This window comes from Lepidochelys kempii, chromosome 9, assembly GCF_965140285.1.
Source record: "Lepidochelys kempii isolate rLepKem1 chromosome 9, rLepKem1.hap1, whole genome shotgun sequence".
NCBI lineage: Eukaryota > Metazoa > Chordata > Testudines > Cheloniidae > Lepidochelys > Lepidochelys kempii.
Window position 1 is genome coordinate 36,952,287 of NC_136388.1, and position 18,360 is coordinate 36,970,646.

The 18,360-nt window shown below is 42.9% G+C and overlaps 2 protein-coding genes across 4 annotated transcripts in view; both read left to right on the top strand.

Moving 5' to 3' along the window:
- The window catches only part of WDFY1 (WD repeat and FYVE domain containing 1), a 45,315-nt gene extending 37,849 nt beyond the window's left edge, over positions 1-7,466 (top strand). Inside the window, exon 12 of the mRNA XM_073359932.2 lies at positions 1,037-7,466. Within this exon, the coding sequence (XP_073216033.2) occupies positions 1,037-1,096 (60 nt within the window). The 3' untranslated portion in view covers positions 1,097-7,466. The remainder of the gene's footprint in view (positions 1-1,036) is intronic.
- Positions 7,467-17,703: 10,237 nt separating this feature from the next.
- The window catches only part of AP1S3 (adaptor related protein complex 1 subunit sigma 3), a 68,602-nt gene continuing 67,945 nt past the window's right edge, over positions 17,704-18,360 (top strand). For all 3 annotated transcript variants that reach the window (XR_012160803.2, XM_073359934.2, XM_073359935.2), the window contains exon 1: positions 17,704-17,804. Coding sequence is in view for 2 of the 3 variants with exons in the window: in XM_073359934.2 (XP_073216035.1) it covers positions 17,802-17,804 (3 nt within the window). In the remaining variant the exon portion in view is untranslated. The remainder of the gene's footprint in view (positions 17,805-18,360) is intronic.

An 18,360-nucleotide genomic window follows, 5' to 3' on the forward strand; every position in this document is an offset into this window, starting at 1 on the left:
CTGATAGCGTACATTCAGCAAAGGGGTTTGTCAGCACATGCCCAAGGACTTGCATTTTAAAATGCTTTGTCTTAATACCCCTTGTGTCACTCCATTTGAGATGACTGTAGAGGAAATTAAATGTCTGGATGCTGTTTTGGGATTTAACTGTGGAACAGTGATTGCTTCAGGCTCACAAATATCAGATACTCTATTTGAGAAGTAAAGATTGTATTTCAGCACTGCATCTTGAGGAATCTCTGTGTACAATTGCCATGATGCAAACATTATATTAGTATTGCCTGTTTGGTATTCCATCTTCCATCTGACACTACCAACTTCCTACTGTCTGATACCTATCTTCATTTCCCCCTGTTCTCATGTCTCACTATGCTTTGTCTCCTCACTACTGTGGCTGGCTGGGCAGATGAGAGAGGATCTTGACAGTGCCAGTATGTTTGCCTAGTGCCTGCAGGTGTATCCTGGAGTGTTGGAAAGCCTGGAACGCTTCTGTAACACACATTAGAGAAAGCAAGTGGAATGCCATAAGCAGCAATTCAGAGCACTGCTCATATAACCCTTGGGCAACATGCCCTATTTTTGGCTCTAATGCAGTGATACTCAATTTCCTTAAGTCATAAAATCTTTTGATAATATGCTATACTGTGGTTATACTTCCTGCAAATACTAGTAATGAAACAGCCCAGTAACTTTTATACTCTTTCATAAGCCTGTGTGTAGGGAAAAACAGTTTTGGCTTTGGAAACCCTCTTCATTTAATGTTCTGTAGCTCTGTAACAATGTGCTGTGCAAGCTAGAATCCTTTCTTCAAACATAGTTTGGCTATGTTGGTTCACAAGGCTAGTATAACTTTTAGAAGGTGATCAAGCTGAAAATAAACAGTGCTATTTCAAAATCCTGTTGAATGCTGATTTTTTTTTTTTTTTAGGGCATATTGTTACTCTAATCTTTTGGCTACATGTGTAAGTCTTTATACTCTTGATTTTAATACTATATGATATGCTGAGTAGTTTCCCACATGTTGTTTTTCTTATAGATATGGGACATGACGCCAGTAGTTGGTTGCAGCCTTGCAACCAGCTTCTCCTCACACTGACCTAGGACCTGACAGGTTCATGCACCTTATGTACAGCAACATACACCGAATGAATGAAATCCCTCCTAGGAATATCGTCACAAAAGCACTGATTGCTGGATCCTTTTTCTCTTGCTCTTCCAGGATGGACAGTCACCTTTGTAGAGCAAAGCTCTTCTATAGGCTTCAGTGGGAATCACCTTGATACAGAAATGCAATTTCCCAGCCTGTTGATGTAACATAAAATGGCTTACCTGCAACGTGACACTGCGATAAAAGGATCTGTCATAACTTGGTTTACATGTAGTGTTAACAATGTGCTTTCTCTGCTGAAATATCTTGTACAGTAGCTAAAGGATTACCAGAGTAAAATGCGTTTAGTTTTTTCAGGTTTGTGCAAATAATAAATAACTTACTGTCCCTTCCAATAAGCAGTCCCCCACTGAACTCTTTGTCTGGTGTGCAGCTGTTTAGGCTGCCTCCAAAAGGAGTATTGGTTATAACTTTGGAAGAAGGAAAGACTGACTTATTTTTTTAAGCAATGTTTGAATAAAGGGGCAGGTGTTCCCTCTCTGTTGGAGTGGCAGTAAGAGTAAATGCTTGACATGAGAGATCCTGATCTACTGGCTTTCTTGGAGTGTTGTCTGCAAATTCAGTTATTGGTAAAACTACTTTAAAATAATCTGTTCTGTTCAGATAGCTTGAGAGTTTCTGTAAATAATCCCAGGCTCTTAGACATGCTGAAACTATATTTATTCCCTCTTCTTGGCTAACGTATAACGAGTGAACTTTTGTAGCTGTTATTTAGTGGATAAGCTGCACATTCTCAATAGTGAAGGCAGCCCATGATATGTCACAAAACATATGCTCATTCAGTATGTTTACAGTGCTGTTAAAATGGGGGGCTATGCAAGCCTGTTATCTTAGTAATCGCTAAAATAAAAAGCCCCTCCTACATTAATGAACTAATTTTTTATGTGGAAAAGCTTAGTTCCCCATTTATCATGAAGAAACTATATGTAGCTATAGCATTAACTTAATTACCACCTTGTCTTTGTTTTGAAGAAAAATTAATGTTAAACATTTCTAAAATTTCTCTTCTGAAGCAATAACTATGAAGATACAAAATATTTCTTGGGAATAGTTGGCCTGAGTGCAGATGAGGGCTGTTAATCTTAAATGCTATGTGCAGTGGTGGTCCTTGCTGTTATACGCTGAGTGAGGCAGTCTGACATTTTCATGGATTGCATGATTCCAGCTGGCAGTTAGGGAAATATTTCCCTTGTATGTTGCTCTGTCAAGTACATGAATTACCTATGTTCCATAAATGTTAGGATATATGTAATGCCATAAGGTTGTCTTACAAGAGCTTATTAAACAGTTTGAAAATGAAATTCATGTAACTTTATCATGATGTACCATGGAGTTGCAAAGGAGATGGGAGTTTGTTGGATTTTCACAAAAGCTGATGTTATAGTGTGTTATGTAGTGAGGGAAGAAATATGTGCAGGTCAGCTCTTTCTGCTGCCGTTGGAAGTGACGTGCTCATTCTTGCAGAAAAATTGAGCTATTGGAAAGAACTGCGATTTTAGCCTTGCAGCAACAACCAAGTGGTGCTATTGTCACTGCTGAATTAAAATCATTGTCATATACTTTTGATACAAAAATTTTGCATTTATAGCCTGCTATAGCTAGTGTATGCTAATATCATGGGACTGTAATGCGTCATGATCTTACTCAGTTTTCATTTCAAAAACAATAATATGGTAGATTCCATGCTACTAAATACTATCTCTGGTATATTCTTGATTCACATATTTTGGAACTGGCTTTATGACTTACCATTTTATGGGCCCTCTCCAGAAATATTTTGCTAAAGGATTTTTTTTAACTTGATATTTCCTAATTCTTCATACTTCTCATAGCTTCCCTCAGAAACTGGCATCAGGCTAGTGTTTGATTGTATTATCCACTTAAATTTGAAATCTGAATGAGTAAACGCTAATTTAGAGCTTTTGGCAAGTCTGTATTAGGAAGAGATACATTTGGGGGCCTGATTTCAATGATCTGAAACTGTATTGAAAGGAATATGTTGAATGTTTTACATTTGAAGAGTTACATTAATTAGTTCCATTCCTTGCTACCTGATGGAAGGTTTTAGTTTTGGAAAGACTTCTGTTTTCAAGTTATATGAAATATCATGTGTGCCAGAAAGGACCTGAAGTTAGGTAATGAGCTAATGTAAATCAGGGAGGAAACTGACATTTGGTTTTTTTCACACACATGTTGGATCAAACTCTTTTGTTCCAATCACCTGGTTTAAGAGTAAAGATTAACAAGAAGAGATCTGTGAAAACTTTCTTCTCCATGTTTCTCTCTACCCTAAAAAACCAAGATGGGTTATGTATTTACAATCCTTTTAATCAATTTCTTATTTAGATTAAATTGCAGCAAAAATAAAACTTGGGGAGGTTTGGAGCCACACTGTAAGTTCTGTGCCCCAAAGATTTGGGAGTGGGGACGCACACCTCCTATTAATATGAACAGGAGCTATGTGCCTGCCTCGGGAAATTAAACTATGTAGATTTGATAATGAACTGTATGATTAAACGCTAGCTGATTTAATTTCAATCTGTCCCCTACGTCAATCTATACTACTGGGATTGCCCCTTTCCAGCAAAAAAAGAGCTAGTACCCGCTAGCATCAGCTTCTTTGGATGTTCTCTTGCAAAACAGATTGTCAATTTGGCTATCTAGCACCTCTCCCATATTTAGCATTTTTTTTCCCCTTCCCTGTGGATAATTCCCCCATCCGTGGCAATCATATTAAGGTTTTACCACTAGATAATCTAGAATCTGCTACATAGCTTTTAAATTTAACAAATATATTTTCTATAATAAATATATGAAATTAACATAGTTATAGCATCACTTAGATATAACAAGGTGATTATGGCTGGCAAAACACCAGCTGGTCACAAAAATAAACCTTGAGATTTAACAAACTAATAATGCACTGAAGAATATATTGCTTGTGTAAAAACACCTAACCTATTTTTGAAGAAATATACTGTTTTGTGCAATTTAAAATACAATAACTATTCCAGTGAGTTCAAATGTGCAATTATTCAGGAGATTTATTTTGAAGCATTACCAATTTCTTTTGTATGGCCTTTTTTCATTGGAGCAAAGGGTACCATTAATGTATTGTAAGTTCTTTACCAGCTGTGTTTCTACAAAATACTGTACTCCACATGGTTTAGAGATGCTAGATAAATCTTGCTCCCTCTTTGGATTTTTAACTTCGAATACATGTATAATAAAATTTCTTGATAGTCACTTAATTTATTCTGATGACCCATCTTCAGTTGGTCTTCATTGTTGCAGCAAATATTGGTAAATAAACTACACAGTGTTCTTGTGAATAGGGGTGGATTAAAGCAGGATCCAGGCTTTTGGCTGGAAGGCATCCTTTAGATCCACAGTTAGAATCAGATGATTTGTAAAGGAGCCCCATAACCAGAGACTAGCACACATTGCAGGATGGAGCCTGTAGCACCATTGAGCAGCTGGCTCTGCAGAGTGGAGTGTTTTGAGAACACAGACTTCTCCCTCCCTACCCACTCACTTCTGTTGTCCAGTTAAGCCAGAAGAGGAGAACACCTTCTCCTTGCCCCTAATGGAGTTGCTTCATTATACCATGCTGGGAGATCTTGCTTATTAATTAGCTTACTGTCAAGAAAAGAGCCTTTCCAAACATTGGAGAGAAGGCTCAAATCATGTGCATCCCTTTTGTATCAAGTATATGGGGGAGGGGAAAGCATTGCACTTCCGTTAGATTTCAAATTATTTTAAAGGATATTAGTTTTGACGTCACTTACAATGTCAGATTTTAAGCCCCCTTGATTTGAAATGCATGGAATGGTGGTCAATCTCTTCCATAGCTGGATTCCCCTTCCTTTTAGCAATATGGGTCACGATCCCCTGACACTTGTTAATGACCCCCAGGTTGAGAATTCTCTCCCGACAGCTTTGTGTACTGAAGCATTTACCAGAATGGGTAGTGTTAAAGGCTTGAGGGTTCTTTCCTACGTGAAATGTAGCCAAGCTCTCTACTCTGTTGGTATTCAGTGCATAAGATGCAATCAGACTAAGCCTGAGGACCCTACATTTTTATTTTATGCTGTATCTTTCTTCCTGTTGGTTCTGAGAAGAATCTTTTTAACCATGCAATACAGTACCTCTAATGTTTCATCAACAAGACTATTAAATAAAATGACCAGTTTAGCTTATGATTTCTATTACTTTCTCCCCACCTCATGCGAGAACAATATTGATAGGTCCTGCAGCAGCTCTGGGCTGTATGCAAACATGTCTTTGCTCTTTTTCAGTTCAATAGGGAAAAAAAATTGCCTGAGAACATAAGGTCAGCTCCCACCTCAGCCTTTCTGTAAATTATATTTCAGCTAACGTGAGCTTATTTAATGAGATCTACGGTAACCTCTGCTCGCCATGTCGTAAGGTAAGTTTGTGTTTTATTTGTAAATGTGGTCATACTTTTTAAAGTACCTTGATCTGGCATTTCAGTGCTAAGCTTTCAGGTTCCACCCTCACCATATATTATTGCAAAAAGTTTAGTACTTTGGTGTGTGAAATAGCCCATCAGGCATAGCCTTAAAAGAAATGCATACTTAGAATACCAACACTCATCCCAAACAGGATTCTAAATTACAGCCACTTTTCCCTTGTGCACTAAATAGGTTATGTTCTGTCATATCCACCACCAACCAACTTTAGAAAAGAGTTCTTCAAAAAAATTTATTTTTACAAAATTTAAAAAAATCCTAGATAAAGACCGGCTTAGTTAATCATGAGAAGTAATTTTCATGTATCTGAACTCTACAGAAAACAGCAAATCACTGCCAACTTACTCAAATGACTATAGCAGCGCTGCCCTAAAAACAATGATGAGATGCCTGCTCTTTTATTAACTCTGTCCTCTGAGGATTTCTCCTAGATGTTAGGGGAATATCAGCTGCAGCAATCAATCACAGTAAGTCCTTCATAGGACCTGTACTGAAGGTGGCTTCATAACTGCATATATAGTAGAAGTTCAGCTGAGTGGCAGGGAGAAGCCCACAAGTGGTTTGGCATGGGCTGACCCCCACCAGGGCCACTGTGTGCAAACTCCCTGTTTTCTTTCAAGTTCATCTGTAAGTATCTGCTTGAAAAATGTGTACACAGGTATCTACACAATCCCAGAGAAGAAGGTGGAGTTGAAACCCCTCTGACAATCTGGCCCTAAATCTCACTTTTTATGGAGAACATTGAACAATAAGGTGACATTATTTTTAGGAAACATCCTATGTTGCCCTGAATATTCTTGTTTTGAATACATCCATTGATTTGTGCTCCTCCCAGCACATCACTGGATCAGGATCCTAGTTCGCAGCAGCTAAGAGATGAAATTGAAGCCACTTCTCCCCCTCTGAAATGTCCTAGACTACAGAATATAACCTCCAACTGTAGTCCTTTTGCCTTTTTCATGATGTCGTGTATTGAACCTTTATGTTTAAGGAAAAGATAGAGCCAGGAATGGAACCTAGATCTTAAATCCATGGCCAGTGCCCTATCCCCTGCACCACACACCTCATTAAATGAAATCCTCAAGGATATAGCTATACCGCAGTAAAACACCTGCGGCAGCTGACTCAGACTTGCAGGGCTTGTGCTGTAGGGGCTGTAGATGCTTGGGCTTAAGCTGGAGACTGGGCTCCAGAACCCTCCCCACTCACTGGGTCCTGGAGCCTGGACTCCAGTCTGAGCCTGAACATCATCTACAGGGCAGTTATCTAGCCCTGGAGCCCGAGCCCCAGTCAGTTGATGCAGGCCAGCTGCAGGTGTTTTATTACAGGGCAGACATACCCTAAGCCTCAGTGACTCTAAAATCGGTCTTTCTCTCTAAAGGCACTATACTAAGCAGAAGCTGTGCTCTCCATCTGAATTTCCTTTAGTCGTCCATGTGTGTAGTCAGCATGGACTTCCTGTATTTCTCCACCCCTACATTTTTTTACCAGCTTTTATAACATTTGAATTTACACAGAAAAGCAGAGCCAGACTGTGATTTACACTCCATGTGATTGTATTGATTTCAGTGAGATTGTATGATTTGTAAATGGACAATTTAACCCATTGCATCGTTCACTAAACAGATAGCATGTGTTCCCTGTAACTAGCTGTTACAACTTTCTTAACTTCTGTCAGTCAATTTTTGTTTTCAAACTGGCCAGTACTCAAGGACTGTCAATAATGCTTTTTGGAAAAGAGAGCAGTTTCACTGCATCTGTATGTACCCAATGCAAAAAATAAAAATCTCATTGATTGTAACATTTCCTCAGTCTGTTATGTACATTCATTCCATCCTTCCTCTGAAGTGCCTTATAATAGCCCTCTTGACTAAATTTGTCACTAGCATTAGCAGCTCTTAAGACCTCAGATAGTGAAGTAAGCTGATGTTTGCCCTCAAAGTGAGAGAAAGGACATGGAAGTGGATAAAAAGTGTGTTTTGACTTTACCACTACATTTTCATTGACATACAGAAGATCCCATGGCACCTACTTTAATAAGAATACATAGCACCTATAGCAGCATGGCCCTTCCTGTAGAGAAGGACATTAGCTTGGCGTCCTAAAACCTTAATCTGGCTTTAAGATTAAAATGTTCTACTGCCAGTACCATGTGCATGCAGCATTAAAGGAAACTGTTGAATGTGGGTATGGTGGTGTTACCAGGTTTTCCCGTACTTTGGGGTATGCTCACTTATTAGGGTTACTCTTCAGGGTGGGGGGCGGTTCTGTATTTCTATCAATGTACTGCTTGTGTCACTTATGTTCTCATACAGAGCTCTACTTCTTCCTGCTCTATGTTCCCCCCCAGTGGAGTTGTCCTGCAGGACTTAGGTTCCCTATAGGGCTGGGTTCTTCCAGCCCCAGAATCAGCTGCGTGTGCACACACTCCAACCCACACACCAGAGAGCATCTGAGAGGACTGGGTTAATCCGTACTCCCAAGCTGACCCCTTGTATGCCCCTGGACTCAATAGGCTGGATCAAACAGCACCTCCAAGCTGTCACCCTCATATGCTATGGGCACCGCACCGGAATAGAGTATGCCTGAGCAGACTGGGGCAAGCAGCACTTCCAAGCTGCCCCCTTCATATGTCCCAGGTTCAGCACGTCCCGATCCCCACTTTCACATTACAATTGTTCTGGTAGAAACCCACTTGATGAGCAAACCCCACAGGATTTTTGGGCACCACAGGGATCTTTTAGCTTAGGTACGAGGAGCATTGCTGCAGAGCAAATGGGGAAGCCAAAAAACACGAGTGGGGGAGAGAGAAGCAAACAGCTTCACCATGAAAGTTATTTATTGACAGGTAATAACCATACAAGGGGAGCTAAACAAAACAGTTAGATTTAAATATTATAACTTAAATTTGATTATAAAAGTCAGGTTTACAAAACTATAACTGATCACACAAGTCAGGGTCAGAAGGCTATACTGAGAGCTCATTGGGTTCTCACCAGTCTGTGAAACTTGAATCGATTGGGGGTCCCAGGTGGTGGTGGTGGTAGCTGAGGGTCTGGAGTGCTGGAGCCAGGCAGAGCCACCACAATCAATCAGGAGAAGATGATCCAACAGAACTGATGCAGATGTTGGATCCAGGCATCAGAACACCGACATGAGCGTGGGTAGGGGTTTTTGTAGGGAAAGAACAATAGTTCAAGGGAGAACACTAGATTTGTTTATGGGTAAATTGAGGGCTTAAGGGAGTATACCAAAGTTGTTTTGTTCAGGCTAGACAATAGGAACTGATTTTTCCTGACTATGGGTGGTGGTCCTTCAAGGGAGCTTGCAATGCAATTAGGCAGCTTCAATATTTTGGATACCAATAAAGGATTTATTACTAGAATTGGTCTGATAACTACTGAGCTGGGTGTGTGTAGGTGTGGGTTCATTAACATCAGGAGCAGAGATTCTCCCAACCCATCCCCCATCATGCAGTGATTCTCTGCTTTTCAGGTCCTAGGGCTCAGTGCGGTTCTTGCCTTGGAATCTGTTCTCCATTCTATATGCTAATAGGGATGCCTCTCTCTCCTATCTTCAATGCAAATGAGGCTAGGGGAGTTCCCTTAATCCTGTCACCCTTGTCCAGGAGGTTTAGGTGTGTTTTCCACTGCCTTTTCATTGCTTTTTGTAAGTCTGTCTTCTGAGTGGCTTTGGTTCAAGCAGAGGCCGTGGTGGGGGCTGCTGGGAAGGTCTTTTGTGAGTCAGACAGGCTGGACGCTGTGCCTTGGTTCCCCAGGAACACACAGCTGAAAGGTAACAGTGTAAAGCAAGGGTGCCCAGCCTCTTTCTGGTCCAGCTTTCAGTGTGAGGGATAGGAGTGTGGTACCCATCTGCCAAGTCACTTCACACAGCTGCAGTTCTGCTGAGTAACAATCTTGCATTTCTGACCACTCCTTTCTGCCAGTTCTCTTCCAATTGTGTCCTTTTGGTTACATTTTTGTGTCTCCTCTATGATGCCATGGTCTGGGGCATCCATCGTTGGCTCACAAGCACATGCTCCTGCAGCTTAACAGGGCAGAGATCTTGGAGCTGTTCCTGTGACTGGCTGAACTAAGGATGGGTGGGGCAGCTAGGATAGAAGGGTACATGCCTTTCAAGAAGTCACTTGCTGGTTTTGCCCACAACTGCAAAAGCATTATTCCATTAGCAGGGGCAGGTCCAGCATCCCTGCAGCGTTCTTCACCCTTTCCTATTCATCTCTTCTCTGTCATCCCATGATGGAAAAACAATACTGCAAAGGCGCCTGCCTGCAACGTCGCAGACCTTAAACCTTTAGTTACTTAGGCTATGGCCCCCAGTCCTTGCAATCTTGCTACCTGCTATTGGCAGGGAGGACATATGGCCCCTGTACTGCCCACCCAACTGGGAAGGCAGCCTCAACCCCCCACTTACCACTGAAACTACTCTTCTGTGAAAGTGCATTTATATCTTATATATGGCATTAAAGCCTAATGTGGTACTCACCATTGCCTATCTAAACTAGCTCCTGCCCAAGTTGTTATATATTAGTGGGTTTGGAAACTACCAGTTAATTTCCATGCTACTGGTGGAGACTATCTGTTAAGGGTCTATTTGTTGCTTAGGGAAAACTAAATTTAAAATGTATTCTTCTAGACCTGATCTAGTAAAGTGAGGCAAGGTGGCTCTAGCACATTCACTCCAATCTCCAAACTTACTTTGTGAAGGGTACTGGAGGGTAAAGATGTGCTTATGCTTACACTGCAGTTACAAGTGTAATTGCAGCTGCTAGCTTTGATCTAGCTCGCCTGCTAAAATTGGCTGTGAAAAGGTGGCAGCATAACGGAAGTTCTGTATGGTCTGCCTGGGCCCTTTTGAGTATGTAGTCATGTTGCTAGTACACACTGAAACCCACGTCATTGTGTCTTCACTGTTTTTTTGCCATGCTAGCTAGATTAAAGCTAGCGAGGGTATGTCTACCCAGACTGCAAATCATACAATGTAGATGTAGCCTATACATAATAAAATATTGTAGTCCTCTAAACAAACACAACTGATTTTGCTTACCTTGTGCTGAATGCTTCACGGGTTGCAAAGGGCATAATTCACATCCATTATTCTCCCATTACCAGCAGTTAGCAAGCACAGGACACGACAAAGGAGTGAAAGAGATCAGTGAGGAAAAGTGTGTGTGAAGGGGAGGTAGGGACTACACCAGGGAGAAAGGACTGTGAAAAGGAGAGCAAGGGTTCAGTTTGAGCAAGCAGAAAGCCTGCCATAATGGAGCTACGGGGCAGATTGCTCTAGATTTTGAAGTGGGAAGGCAATCGATGGATACTGTGGTTATTAGTCAAAGTGAACACAAGAGGGCTCCAATAACACATTTTGACTGAGGAAAATGGAGCTCAGTCTGAAACTTTCCTGAATGCCCCATCAATATTCTTCTGCTCTTAGCATTTTATTCCTTTCTCTAGCTGTAGAGAACTATTCTACATACTTGGAAGTACCTAAAAATATCATTAAGCTCAGTATAGATTATAATTACTGCAAATTTGATCACATTTTTTCTATGATGTTAGGGCTACTTCATGCACATCCCATCCGTGGCAGTACTTGTACCAAAACCTACATCACCATGGCCAGGGTATGATGCTATATGTGATTTATAGAACACAATCTTCTTCTAGCTTTGATCTGTGAAGAAATCAAATCTTGCCTGCAAATGATTTAAAAGTGAGCAAGCAAAATACAGGGAGAAATTGGTATGTAGAAGTAGAGATAGCTATCTTGTAACTAGGGTACCAAATAGCAAATGTGAAAAATCAGGACAGGGGTTAGGGGGGTGAATAGGCGCCTATAAAAGACAAAGCCCCGAATATTGGGACTGACCCTATAAAATTGGGATATCTGGTCACCCTTGTAATCGAGGAAAAAGTGATCAATCTAGGAACAAAACGTAATTAGTAAGTAGCTCCTTCTGTTGAATTTAGATCGATTTTTTTTTTTTTAAATGAGGTTTAGTATAAAGTAGACTCTCCCTCTCATCTTTCCCCTCCTCCCCAAAAAAAACTCTGCACAGGCCTCATACAAAAGCATGTGGGGTGTGATTCATCATGTTGGATCATATTAAAGAAGTTCTGTATTAAAATCACAAATGAGTTTGATTCCCCATAGTTTAAATTCCAGGGTATTACTAATTAAGAGGTCTCTTGGTTTTTGGTACTGTTTCTCTCCCTCTATGTGTTAAACTTGCAAGCTGCTAATTGCGTTAGTACATTCTAAGACAGAGTCTGTTTTCAAAGCAATTCTTTGTAATAACAACTACTCACACAGAGAGAGACTCAAAACAATACTCTGTAACAACAGAAACAGCACCCAGAGACTCCCTGCCTTTTTGTTGTATTCATCTTGCTTTGTTAACAATTGTGATTAAAATAGAGATGGAGGATGTATGTGGATGGATGCTTGGTGTGGATAATAACTGAATGATCAGGGAGGTGCCAGCCTAAGAATCCAGTGCCCGTTGGCTGAAGAAGGCATCAAGTGGAAATAACCAGAGGACCCCCGGAGGGCAGACTGGAATCCACCCAACAGCCTCAAGGATGGGAGAACCAAAGAATAAGATAACATCTAGCAGCACGGAGCTGTCAGGAATGTGCTATCTGCTGATTGATTCAGCAACAGCATGATGAAGCAATTCCCATAGACTAGCATAGGAAGAAATTCCTATAAAAATGGACTCTAGAAAGTGAGAACTTCGGGGGTCTGATTCTGCAAACCAACTTCCAGGAGCATCAGATGAGCATCTGACAAGGCCCTGCTCCCTCCTCATGTCCAGGCCACCTGGCCAGTGGCTTGGCATGAGCAACTCTAAGGCTGGTAACTATAACAACCTTGCAGAACCTGTGTGTGTGTGTGTGTATGAATGAATGTGTGAATAAATACGAGATTGAATGGAATGTTATAGCTATAACTGCTTACTATGATTCTTTCTGTATTCACAATAAAAGTGGTATTTTGCCTTTTCCTCTTTAATAAGATCATGCTGGTTTTTATTTTATTGGTATAACAATCAGCCTGAACTCTTTAGTCTACTATGAGCTATTTATCCTAACTATTCCACAGTTGTGTACCTTTGAGAGAATCTGAACCTAGATGGTTTGAAGTCAGCCTATAGCTACCATTGGCTAGAATTAATATAATAGGCAAATGTTCCGCCACATTTGTTGTGGTTGAAGTAGATTTATCCAGGGCCTTTGCTTGCCAGGGCCAGGGCTTGCTGCTTCTCAAAAGGGAACAAGAATGTTCTATTTTGTCCACTTATTTCCTGCTACCTTTTTACATAACAGCTGCTCTTCATTTCCTTTCAGCTGTGACCTGGCATGGATTCATCCATTATGTTGGAAATGTACAAAAATATAGTTTCCCAGCTAATTATCAAATATGTATATCTTTGCTTACAATGGCCATGATTATGCCATGAGCTCTGAATCCATGTGAAACCTCCTAAAGTTAATAGACCCTTGTATGAAGCTTGTAAGGAATGGGACCCCATGTGTCCAGATCTTCTGACCTTCCACCATGACAAAATCAGTGCCTTATGACAGCACCTAGGCTGTCAGTAATAAACCATGCAATCTGGTAGCATTATCAAACTCATTAGAGTCCCAGCCCTGGACACCAGAGGCCCTCTTATGCCATCAATTGTGTATGCACAACTCCCCCTGAAATTGTTGCACTGCCAAGCAAGACACTGACTTCCATTGTGAATGTGACTGTTGACATGTGCAAAGGTGAAATTACAGGTTTTTTCCCCTCTGTGTAATGGTGATAACCATCAGTAGCTTGTTTAGGAAGTTTGTAAGTGACATTCAGTTAGATGATTTATTGCAAGATTATGCACACCCACAAGTAAACAGTTATCTCCAGCTTCTAGTTGGCTGTTAGCCAGAGGTTACTTGTTTGATTTTTAATATCATTGACTTAAATGGGTACATATCTTGGCATGATTACTGTATCTGCAAATACCTCTGAACCTCTGTTGCCAAATTATTACCTCCATAAACCTGCTAGATCAGCCCTCAAGAATAAATAATTAGGAAAGCTGGTGCCAGGCAATGAACATGTGATACGTACCTGTTGGTTGTGTTTTCCTTTTCTCCCTGCTCCCTTTCTTTTTCTTATGCAATATTTGCATAAATTCAGATACTGTGAACCAATGTACCTGAACTCCTATGCCTAAACTAATTTAGGTCTTTGTTTTAAAAAAAAATAAAATTATTGATACATGATTGTCACACAAAAATAGATACTACGGTGACAGACAGCAGACTAAAACACTAGGGTAGATTGGATGTGAGTACATGAAAGAGTGTGTTTTTTGTGACCATAGCTTAAAATGTTCAGTTTTTAATACTTAATCCATTAAAGAAACAGGAAGACTGATTTCTGATTGTTAGGTTTACCTTTGCTAGAGAGCTGTAGAGCTCTTTATTTGCAGTAGTGTTTTCTTTGACTCATTCAAACCTACATTAAAATAAAGAAGTGTAGGGGTAGTCATTTTTTATTTCTGAATTTTTTTAAATTTCAAAACTTGGAATATTTTCTATTAAATTTTAGCAAAATTATTTTCCTGTTTGACCACCTGCAGAGCTAGTCATTTTTTTCAAAGTAAATTTCATTCTTGAAATTTTTGAAAAGGGGATTTCAAATAGGTTTTTTTTAACAAATGATAGCTGATTTTTCAAATTTAAAAGTGGAGAAAAATTTCTAAAACTACTTTTGTAAGATGTTTTCTTTTTTATGAGCAGCTCTTATAAACAGGAACTTCTTCAGCTACAAAGGGATATCAAAGGCAAGTTGCACGTACCCTGGGCCAAACTGTCTCCTTTGCTACACCCAGGGCTGTCCTTAGGCATACAAGGCTGTGTATAGCACCTCTCTTCTCCTACCCCTCGCTGATGCTGGGCTGGAAGACTTCCCCCCGACCCCAACCCTGCCCCATCCCTCGCTCATTCCTCAGCTGGCTGGAGCCCAGAGCAGCACAGCTGGTCACTGGCGGTGTGGCGGCCCGGTCCATCGCCACCCAGAATGGAGTCCCTCCTTGGATCTACCTGCCTGTGTCACTCGGTCTCCGGCGGGGGCTGGGCCGGGGTCAGGACAGGAGGAGCAAAACTTTGACATGAGTCAGCCAGTGCGGGGGAAAGCTGGGAGGAGTGGGGAAAGGATGGGGACACTTAAAGTAACAGTGTGATCACTATCTCACACTTCCCTAACTCATACACACCCTCTCACACACAGACTGGCTCTCACACCCACATACACTCTGCCTCTCACCAGTCACAGTCCTCCAAAACAGATTGTCTCACACACACACAGTCTCACACTCCCCAACACACACACTGTCACACAGTCTCTCTCACACACACACATACACTTGTATTATTGTTGTTATTACGGTTTGGTACTTCCCTCAAAATGGTCATGGAAGGCCAGGAGTGGCTCGGGGGTGCAGGAGGGCTATGGACTCCGGGAAGATGTAGCCCCCATGTGACAGCCCAAAGCCTGCCTTGAGCCACCACTGCAGCATCTCTTACCTACAAAGCTCAGTGTGTGTCAGCAATGAGAGGAGTTCTGGGGGTCTGTAGACAGGGGTGGTGGCTGTGCCCCCTCGACACACTGGGGTCAGTGGTGCCGGCTGGGGACTGCCTTTAGTGGAATATAGGGGCACCAATTTAATAATACTGCGTAGGGCACCATAAATCCTAAGGACAGCCCTGGCTACACTTATGCAACTGCCCAGGGAGTTTAGTGGGAATTACATGCTTTTATTGGAGACAATTTGCCCGTTGCTAAGCATAATTAAGAATAACTAATGCCTTTGCCTTTTCAAAGACTGAAGAAGGGAATTTATTAAGTGTGAGCTGTGGCTGACATGTGACATCAGTAGGTAACTTTCTACACTCCTCCATATTTATCTGTTATTCTCAATTATATGGGGATGAACAAGACCTGGGATTTGGACACTCAAGCCTTAAAACCTCTCTGTATAATGGGCCTGAGCCAGATACTGAATATGAATCCCCAAAGCATGGAAAGGCTGCAGTTTGTGGGATGGGGCCCATCTTTTTGATGACACATGGAGTAAATGACTGGTGTATCAGGGCTACCCTAAATCTCCACCCAAAATCAATAAATACAGAAGTTAGGCTTTCTATTCCCAGTCTCATGCTACTATAATTAGGTATTTCAGTACATGCAAGACATAAAATCTCCCTAATGAGATCCATGGCAATTGAATGAAAAGCCTTAAGCCTAGATTCTGGGGCTTTGATTCAGACCTTTAGCAATTTTAAAGAGCCACCATCCAGGCCTCAAATTTAGGTTGCTTGTGTTTTGAAAAAACATAAAGACGTATAGGTATAGAAATATTGTCATGATTTTTTCTATAAAAGATACTGAAAATAGTTTATCTGGAATTTTTTGTTTGGATTTATATATTTCCCAACGTTGCACCTTTGTACAAATGCCTGAGAACCAGAAATCAAAACTAGGTACCACAGAGTTCCAAGAGCAAGCAAGCAAATGGTAAATTGGATTTAAAATCTTTAACTTTTAATAATTAACCTGCTCTTAGTACAGATGTAGAGAAAGTTATTTGTTTGCGGTTTTACCTTAGCATTACCACTCAAGTCCAAGTTTTGTTTTCTTTTTCAAACATCTCTCACTGAGACAATGCATGACCTACCATCACTGCATTTTTATCAGGTCTTTTGAACTTGGTATCACTTCAGTTAGTCACTATGATCTTTCCACTGAGACTGCAAAAGCTCCATTTGAGCCATTATGTTCTCAGTGGAACTACAGGAGATAGGGCCTGAGGTTACTCAATATGCTGGAAGTTCACCAAGCCTCGGTGTAGCTTGATAAATCCTCAACATAGAGATTGCAGCATGAGTTTAATGCCAAATCAGTATTGCCCTGCTGCGAGCGCTCTCACCTCTGGACTAAATGTCCACAGGTTCAAGTTGCAAATCAGCACTCTTACTCAATCTTCATGTTGAGAGGTTTCAGAGTAGCAGCCATGTTAGTCTGTATTCGCAAAAAGAAAAGGAGTACTTGTGGCACCTTAGAGACGAACCAATTTATTTGAGCATGAGCTTTCCTGAGCAACAGCTCACTTCATCACCTTACAGTACTAGAGTAAGGCAGGCTTCACCATCCTTCTCATTAGACACTAAATTGAGATAACTTCTGCCCACCTCTGGTAACTATCTAAATGGAGATGAAAGATCCAAACCAACCAAAACAACAGGCAGGGGGGTGTAATCTTGGTGGCTTCACCAGCCTTCTCTCTCTCACTAAAACAGGTTCTCGGTCCTGATTCGGTAACGTTCCTCAGCGTGTGCTTAACTTTAAGCATGAATAGTCCCACTGAAACCAACAGAACTTCTCGGCTGTCTTTGCTGAACTGGAGTCTTCTCCAAGAGATATGCGAGGGGTAGAGATGGGAACAAGAGCCCGGAATCTTGACTCCCCCACCCTCCTCCTTATTCATCTGTCCTGTTGCGCCTGGTGACGGCTGGGAACGCCAAGCAGTGGGAAATCCAGGAGCCTAGAATTTGCTAAGAACAGTTTCAGTCTAGCCTGCCTATCTGCCACTGTTTGTGTGCTTGGGTATTTTGTAAATGTAACTGGTTAACCTGTGCGTGAATTTCACTCGGGCGCTTATATACAGTTACAGGACACAGCTTGCCTTGCCTATTTCTGTGCTGCATGTTGGGTCCGCCTGCTGGCCTCGTGGTGCAAGTGGGAAACCCCTGGAGACTGGGAGCAGCGACCCGCGCCCGCGCCCCGGGAGCGCCCATCCCCGCCACCTGGCGCAGCGCGGGGGGCGGCGGCTGGCCGGCGGGGCTCGCCCGGCAGGGGCTCGCCGCTCCCCCTGGCGCTGGGGCGGGGCCCGCCGACGGGCTGTTCCGGCGCCAGGTGCCCGGCCCCTCCCGAGGGCTGCCCGGCGCAGGTGAAGGCGGGGCGGAGTCGCTTTCGGTGTCGGGCATTGTGGGAAGGCAGGATGGGCGGCGGGGAGCGCACCTGGCACTGAGGGGGGAGGGAGCCGGGGCGAGCTGCCCGGAGCAGGGACCATGGTGAGTCGGGGGCGCGGGCTCCAGGGCGGTTTGAGGGGCCCGAGGAGCCGCCAGGCAGCGAGCCCCGGCCGCGGCGGGCACTGGGTGCCGGGAACTTGCTCCCGGCCAGCCGGGCTGGGGCCGCCCCTGGCCCAGACACCTTCCCGCGCTCAGCCTGGCAGGGCCCGCCCTGGGGAGAGCCCCCTCCCCTCAGGCAGGGGTTCGGCCACACGGCCGTGGGAGCCTCCTGCCACTGTTCAGGCTGGGCCGGGATAAAATCCGGTTTTGCGGGGCTGGGGGCAACATCTGAAAGAGAGGCTGCCCGCTCCCTCCCCCCGTGACCCCAGAGGGGAGGCTGGCCAGATCCTGCCTGGGGCACGTACTCCAGTGGGCAGGGCTGGGCCCCGCTCTGGGCACTTCCAGCAGGCCCATAGGCTGGCTGTGCTACTAGGGTTTGGCCCCTCGGGTCACCACACCGCTCCCTGAAGCATGGTCCTGGGTGGCACGGCCACCTTGCGCACGGGCTCATAACGCCGCTGGGGGGGGCTGTCGCAAATGGGCCCTGGGCAAGTGACCC